The 7,618-nt window shown below is 40.4% G+C and overlaps 2 protein-coding genes across 2 annotated transcripts in view; one reads left to right on the top strand and one right to left on the bottom strand.

Moving 5' to 3' along the window:
- The window catches only part of ap1m3 (adaptor related protein complex 1 subunit mu 3), a 20,462-nt gene extending 16,635 nt beyond the window's left edge, over positions 1-3,827 (top strand). The window contains exons 11-12 of the mRNA XM_008334042.3: positions 4-40; positions 2,606-3,827. Of these exons, the coding sequence (XP_008332264.2) occupies positions 4-40; positions 2,606-2,628 (60 nt within the window). The 3' untranslated portion in view covers positions 2,629-3,827. The remainder of the gene's footprint in view (positions 1-3; positions 41-2,605) is intronic.
- Positions 3,828-5,769: 1,942 nt separating this feature from the next.
- Positions 5,770-7,618, bottom strand: part of tmem125a (transmembrane protein 125a) — a 3,802-nt gene continuing 1,953 nt past the window's right edge. Inside the window, exon 2 of the mRNA XM_008334031.3 lies at positions 5,770-7,612. Coding sequence (XP_008332253.1) covers positions 7,173-7,612 — 440 coding nt within the window. The 3' untranslated portion in view covers positions 5,770-7,172. The remainder of the gene's footprint in view (positions 7,613-7,618) is intronic.

Below are 7,618 nucleotides of genomic sequence, written 5' to 3'. Positions count from 1 at the left end.
CAGGCGTTACCATGGGTGCGTTACATCACACAGAGTGGAGGTGAGAATAAACACACTGGCACTGGACTCACACTACACTACAGAAAGTGATAATACACCTTTTAAAGTAGTAAATCTATTTTAAAAATTGATATTAGGATTATTTGTTGATTTACTCCTGTTACATGGATACATGGATTTGTAAGATAAATGTTTAAATGGAAGTAAAAGTCAGAAGGCTCTAAAATGGTTGGACTTTAAAAAAAAAAAGTTGAATAAACCCGAGGCCTTTTATCTTTTTTAATTTAAATCTAATGTTTCTTAAAAGCAGGCTGGTGTGCCACCCGACCCTAGTAACACACTGGAAGACACCCTCAGGTTAAATTCAATGTTTTTCCCTGTGAAAACAACATCAGAGTGGGTCTTTGTTCATCACTATTCAGTGTGTGCCCCAGGAGTGAACTCAGCTGTGTATCATCCCTCATATCCATTACCTGGCCCCTATCACCATGAGCCATGGCCTCTGGGGCTCAGTGTGACACCACACAGTATGCCAGGGATAAAACCCTCCATCAGGGTTTCAGTCCTGTGACATAGATTCTCTCGGTTCACACTCAGGTAACGTCTGTCTGTCGTCCAGATTCATACAGAGCTGTACAGTCATTGAGAATCTGTCAAAATTTGTGAGGCAAGCCCAGTACCTGGGATCGGGAGATTGAACAGACTGGAGATCACATTTTTGCGACTCAGGTTTAATGAGGTTTAAAGTTCCTTTAAACCACAATTTTATAATTTAACCAAAAAGATAGGAGAGAAATTTATAACCCTAATTGCATGCTTGCTGCTTGGACATAACACACCTCACTGCTTTTCACGGGAGAAAAAGCTGCACTGTATTGATGAGACTGCAGCAAAAAAAAAAAAAAAAAAAAATCTCAAAGGAGAGAAAATGGAAATAATATGAAGATTGAAGGGCAACAGTTCCACTGCCAGCAGGAACCTTTTCCAGACAAACAGAAGGAACAAATGATTTTCTAGCTCAGTCACATCAGTCTTTCCAGTCTATACTGGTCTTTAGCAGCTACAGGTGGCTAATAATAATAATAATAATAATAAATTAATAAAATTAATAGTGTTGGTAATAATAATAACAATATTATTATTATTACTTCCACTTTATTTTAAGCATTGAGATTACAATATCCTTTCTATGGACAACAAAGAAGTTGTTGTGAAAGTGTTTTGCTCGCGTGAGCAAACTTTCCGCTCCACTGTAAAACGAATACTGACTGACACTGTAAATACAGTGACTTTGGTACAAATATATCATACTCAGCAAACAGCAGAGAAACTGCGCCCGAGCTCAGTGGTCTCAGACCATAACCATCGTCGCATCGAGGTTGTGACGTCCATTTCTTTTCTACTGTCTGCGTTGAATGATAAAAGTTAAATAACAACGACAGAAAGTGTCTTGCGCGCTCACAGAGGGGCGATAGCTAAATGCCAAGGTCACGACCGTCTTTCTGTGACAGAGATGGGCTGAAAGTAGGAGTGAGAGGAGGCTGGTGTGAAAATAATGGGAGGGTGAAGATAAATGAATGCAGAGTGGAGAAGTAAGAATGACTTACCACGCAATGCTGCCTTCAGCACTGCAGGGGGCGGTAATGAAGTCGTGTTAATGATGATCACATTTCACAGAGAGACACTCGTGCTGATTAAACAGTACCTGCCGACTGGCTGTGACGCATTGATTATTAATGAGTGATGAACAGACACATTGGTGATGACACTACAGCATTGAGTGACGGCTCAGGTCACATGATCAGGAACCAGTATCGTTACGATCCAGCTGCTTAACTGATAATTATAGTCATAACGAGTGGGAAAAAACTGTCAAAAGTTATTTTTTATATTTACATTTTAGGTCAGTATAAAGACAAACTTGAGTGTCTGGACGAGTGATCGACTGAGTCACTTTGGTGCCAGAAGGTGGCAGTAATCCAAGTCACAGGATGGCAGCTGCCATTAACATCTAATGAAGAAGTCAGATAAGGGATGAAGTAGAATCGTCTCTTTGTCAAAGCACAGTGATGTATAGTAATGATCTATTACAGGGGTGCCAAACATATGGCCCATGGGCCAAAACCGGCCTGCTAGGAGGTTCAGTCTGGCCCACCTGATGAATTTTGAAAATAAAAAAAACCCAGAGCCTTCATGTTAGAAAAATTAGATTTCATGTAATATGAAGATTTATCTAATGTACTATAAGGTGTGGAGTTTTGTGGATTACCTCCAGCCAAGACAGGTCACTACTGTGACAACTGTGATTGTACTCCGACTAAGAAGTATCGGTACTGAGGTGCAGTTCTTGAATCTCATCTCCGTATATCATAGTACTGTGTGTTTAAGTTCTGCATTGAGATGTGGTACCAACACTGACGGCAGTTTGAGTGCATTTTTAATTAGAGAGTCGTATTTACTCCGTGTCTCATCTTCCACCACAGTAAAGTGACACCACAGGTACTCCTGTGAGTGTAGATCCGTCCGGCCTTACGACAAGAGTGATGTGTTGGGGTTATGAGTCAAAGAAATCTGTGTTAATGCTCTGCTGCTTTTTCTTTGGCAGATTACCAACTCCGGACAAACTAAAGGGCAAAGATGCTGCTAGACGAATGGGTTTTCTGCTGTCTCCTCTCCTCTCCTCTCCTCTTGTCTCCTTTCCTTCTCTCTGTACTCCCCTTTTCTTGGCAGCGGAGGACATATTCAGGCGGACTACAGCTGAATGAGACGTAATCTCTTCCAAACTTTTTTCAAATGGAAAACAAAATGGTGCAAAAACCACTAATCTGTGATTTATTTTCAAAGAAGTTCCTCAGGATTTAAATGAACATTTTCAGCATGTGGAAGGTGACGATGTTTGCTCTAACTGCTTAGACATTTACTCTTATGTGATTTAAAAGAACAAACAGACGTTTGTAAAAATTTTTTTTCTTCAAAAAAAGGCGAAACCTATGTAAATGTATTATGACATCCGACGGTGTAACATGCAAAAATCTGCGTCTTGTGAGCCATCACCATTTTATTTCCTGCATATCCACATCTGTTAATCTTCACTCATATCATTTGAACCCATTTTGCCTGAACTCTGTTTGCCTTAAGAAAATTTGCCTATGTAAAAAAAATCACCTTTAGAACTGTGAGTATAACCACCACCCCCCCCACCTCCCCGCACTGAGGCTAACACCAGCGACCAGATCAATGATTAATAAGGCACAATATTGTCAAAGACGTTGGAGGCGTAACATAATATTGTGGACACTCTCTCATGGGGCCTGTAACCTTGTCCTTGTGCTCAACATCAGCGGGCCGCTGCCGCTGCGAGGTCCAGACTGAACCAGACCAGTGCAGACGGTTCTGTCATGTTCTTATCGCTTGTTTGTTCTCTGCTGGTTTCTCTCCTGTGAAAAACGCTGAGAATGGCAAAAAAAAAAGGGAAGAAATTCTGACGTAAAAGTACTTGAAGGAATATGTTGCTTTGAAGGAACACAGAATAGTGACAACTATATTGAGTTGGGGGGGGTTTGTTTGATATTTAACATGTGCATCGTTACAGTTGGTCTGAGTAATGAAGTTTTCAAGAAGTGCGAAAAACATAATAAATGTTGCGTCGGACAGGTTTCTGAAACTAATGAGGTTTTTTCTTCAATGTGTTTTTATTAATTTATCAAACAATTTTGTCCATAGGAAAAAGGGATATATTTGGAAAAATAAATACATTTTGTATCTAATAATATTGAACGTTTTGTTATTGTTGTTTCTTAGAGATAAAAAAATCTAAACATCAGAAATGTGTATGTTGCTCTGTTTAATCACTAATCTGACACTGGTTTAACTCCAGTCTCACTAACCACATATATTTATTCCCTCTCTTCCCAGCCTTCCTCAGGTGTGCCTCAGGGCTCTGTCCTGGGGCCCCTCCTCGTCATCACTTGTCTGCTGCCCTTAGGCAGTATTTATCTCTGCTATGTGGGAATTTGACAGAGATCGAATTCTTATTTAACATTTTAAAGCTTCCTGTAACATCACTAGAGAAATACAAAATATTTATAAAAAAAAACGATTCTGAGAAATGTCAATATTTTAGATTATTTTCAGAAGACGATAATTAGGCAACGGTCCCTGGTTAAGAGACTCCTGCTTCATGTTGTTGGCTTCTGCTGTCACAGCCCGTCGTCGCTGCGGTGAGTCTTAAGGTCAAAGCCAAATGTGTGGCAGTGAGGAGAACAGAAGTCGAGTTTGCTGGGAAGAGGAGTTTTAGGGGCTTTGTTTTTTGTGGAGGTTTCAGACAGAGAAGGATAGAGACGGAGACAGAGAGGTGGGGCTGGTACTAGTCCATACCAACCCTCTTATTGCTTCCTTGTGCATTGTGCCTTCAGTTTGCTCTGTCATCAAAACAATGGTCAACTGTTTGACCCTGTCTGTCCCAAGGCGTGACTGACCGACTCACACGTGTGACACACTGCGGCACTCGCACACAGATTTTTTTTTTCTACACTGCGTGGTGAAGAAACACACATTTTCTTTCTTTGCAGCTCAGATGTGTTGTGATGGGTTTTTTTGTTGTTTTTTTTAAAATCCATCTCAAAAACAATATTTACATTTCAGAGCAAACATTCTATCACCTCAGGAAACGAGGCTCAGTTTGAAGCACGCAGCAGAGACTGCAGGTTTACACAATTCAGTGAAAGATGATGAAGCATACTGACGACCCGCTTTGGAATTTTTTGCAAGCACACTGAAATTCAATGACTGTCCATGTTGATGTAATGACCCACCCCACCCCCCCCCTCTCTCACCCCTCACAGCAGTCAATTCTCCACCTCTGCTCTGTGGAGAATAATAATGTACGTAGCTAAAAAATACTTTAAATGTATTCAGAAAATACCCCGTCAAAATTCCTCACCTCCACCGCTGGAATCCCCCCGGTTAATATAACATCAGGATTCTTCAGTGCAGACTCAGAATTAAATCACGGTATGGTATTAATCTGCTTTTCTCTTCTGTTCTGTAGGGATCTGAATTTGATTAAGAAACTGAAGCCAAAACATAACACTCGTTTATGCTTTGCTGCTGCTTTAACCTCTTTATTATGTTAAGGGTCACGAGGGGAGCTGGAGCCGACCCTGCTGACTTTGGTGAAACCGTCGGTTGCCGGTCCATCACAGACCTCTTATAGAATCACCTGGAGTCCAAGGTAATAATTCATTTCTGGTCTAAAAAACTCACAAACACGAGGCACGTGTACTGACTCAATCATAACAGCGTTCTATAATGAGGTTTGACCTCTTGACCCTCCTACTAACAGGCAAAAAGCAGCCATTTCTCCTTACCTTTTTTGTCTTCAGGTAATATTCATTCAAGTTTTTATATTTAATTGCTTTGTCCAGCTCATCTATTTTTTTTCAAGGGGAATTTTTTGAGTCATAGCACTCAGTTATTACAAAGTCAACAGATATACAGCCTGGCTGTTATAAAACAATTTGTACAGTGCTGAAAAAGAAATGCTCAAAACACCAATGCCAGTACACTGCAACATGAACACAGTTGCACCGTACTGTTTATTGTAAAAGAGCAGTATTGTATGAGTACTGTAGTCGTGTGTACAGCTCATGGATAAATGATTGACCCAGGTTTATATCAACCCCACAAGGTGCTGGTTTAAACAAGTCCCCTCTGTGGATCTTTGAGAAAAAAAGAAGGTTAATCAACAACTGCCTCGTACTTTTGCTCAATTGTTTCTTCAGAGTTTATTGCTTGGTGACACGCTGTTTATAAGAACAATGAGATTCAATTTATAAAAAAAAGAAAATTACAGACAAACATTTTTCACAATTGTCCATTCATAAAAACACAGCCACTAGATGGAGTTAAATATAGCATCATAGAGAGGAAAGTAAATGGAATTAAAAAAAAAAAAAAAACAACAACAAAGGTGCTGCATAAATACTGTGTCCATGTACAAAACTGACAATTATACACACGTATTCATATATAAAGTGCTCTGTTATAATTCTCCCAACACAAATCCCAGTATTACATTAACATGTGGACGATCCGTCTCTGACACCACGGTCTCACTGCATGGATTATTACAATAATATGTCATTTTACTGAGCCGAGGACAAAGTTGTTTTTCTCCCCCCAAGCCAAACTACTTTTTTTTTTTTTTAAATCCAAAAATCAATTTAATCCACAGTCAAATCATCCACTGCATATATTCATGAGTCGGAGGAAACGGTGAAAAAGAGGAAATGATACGATAAGAAATACAAATGAAGGAACTGTTCAAGGTATATTTCCCAATATATTTTCTGGTCTGTGAATATTATTTACATTGTCAGCTGGTGCCCATGCTGTCTTTGATAAAAGCCGTGTTCAGATAGTTGTATGTCGTGGGGTTTGTAATAGTACAACGATCATTAGGTTAATTATACACACACACACGCACACAGGTGTGTAAATGACCTATTTTACTTCATGTGCTTTTTTCTGTATTTATTGATGTTAAGTTTATTTGTTCACAGCTTCTCATTTCACACTGATTTTATTTTATTTTGTTCAACTCTCATTCGGTCATTAAATGTGCTTTTATTAACCCCTCATGTTGCAGCGGAAATGGAAACAGATTTTTTTCTCTGTATATTTCCCATGTGTTCATAGAAACATTTTACCGTACATTCAGAAACTAAAACCTTTTATAACGTTCTCAGAATTAATGCGTTAATCATATTAGTGGAAATTCATTACATTTCTAACCATTTTTTTAATGATTGGTTTGTGTGATGTGCAGTTTAATAATCCCACCGTCACAAACACTGGAGATGTCTAGTGTAAAATACCATACAATTAATCGTGATTAGTCACGATTAATCATGATTAATCGGTTAATGCACAGCTTTACTGTAATTTATCAGATAAAAAATTTGAATTGTTTGACAGATGTACTGTTTCACAAACCCAAAATGTCACAGATGTCTCAAACTGGAGTGAAAAAATTATTATTATTATTAATAAATGTTGTAGTAAGTGGATTAATGTCGTAGTAGTAATAATCGCAGTAGTAGTAGTAGTACAGTAGCAGAGGATAAATAATCTGGTACGACGTGTCCAACATTCTGTGTGTGGTCACTTCTTTATATCAGGTTGGCCAGACTGGAGGTGGTCTCTCTGCGGGCCTGCTGCTCCATGCGCCCTGACACTGTGAATATGTTCAACACCTGGTCCACGAACCTCCGTCCGTGCCTCGTTCTCTCCAACAGCAACACCACAACCGCGTAAATCACGACACCTACCACTGCGGCGCCCCCTCCTGCCAGCAACACCACTCCAGAGATGTACATGTCATTCAGGGCTTGCCCCGGCTTGGGCATGTGGTTGACCAGGGCCAGCTGGAGCAGAACCCCCCCACAGATTAGCAGGGACGCTCCGGTGATCAGAACCACCAGGAGGTCCGACAAACCGCCGCTCTTCAGCATGTCGATCCGCCGACGGCTGCGAACGCAGTTCATGTCCTGCACCGCCGAGCTCAGGAGCTGCTTCCGCAGGACGCCCCGGGCGCGCAGGCAGAGGGCGGGGCCCG

Source organism: Cynoglossus semilaevis, chromosome 2, assembly GCF_000523025.1.
Source record: "Cynoglossus semilaevis isolate Cse_v1.0 chromosome 2, Cse_v1.0, whole genome shotgun sequence".
Classification (NCBI taxonomy): domain Eukaryota; kingdom Metazoa; phylum Chordata; class Actinopteri; order Pleuronectiformes; family Cynoglossidae; genus Cynoglossus; species Cynoglossus semilaevis.
The sequence above is the reverse complement of the archived record's forward strand: the minus strand, read 5'-3'. Positions and strand labels throughout refer to the sequence as shown.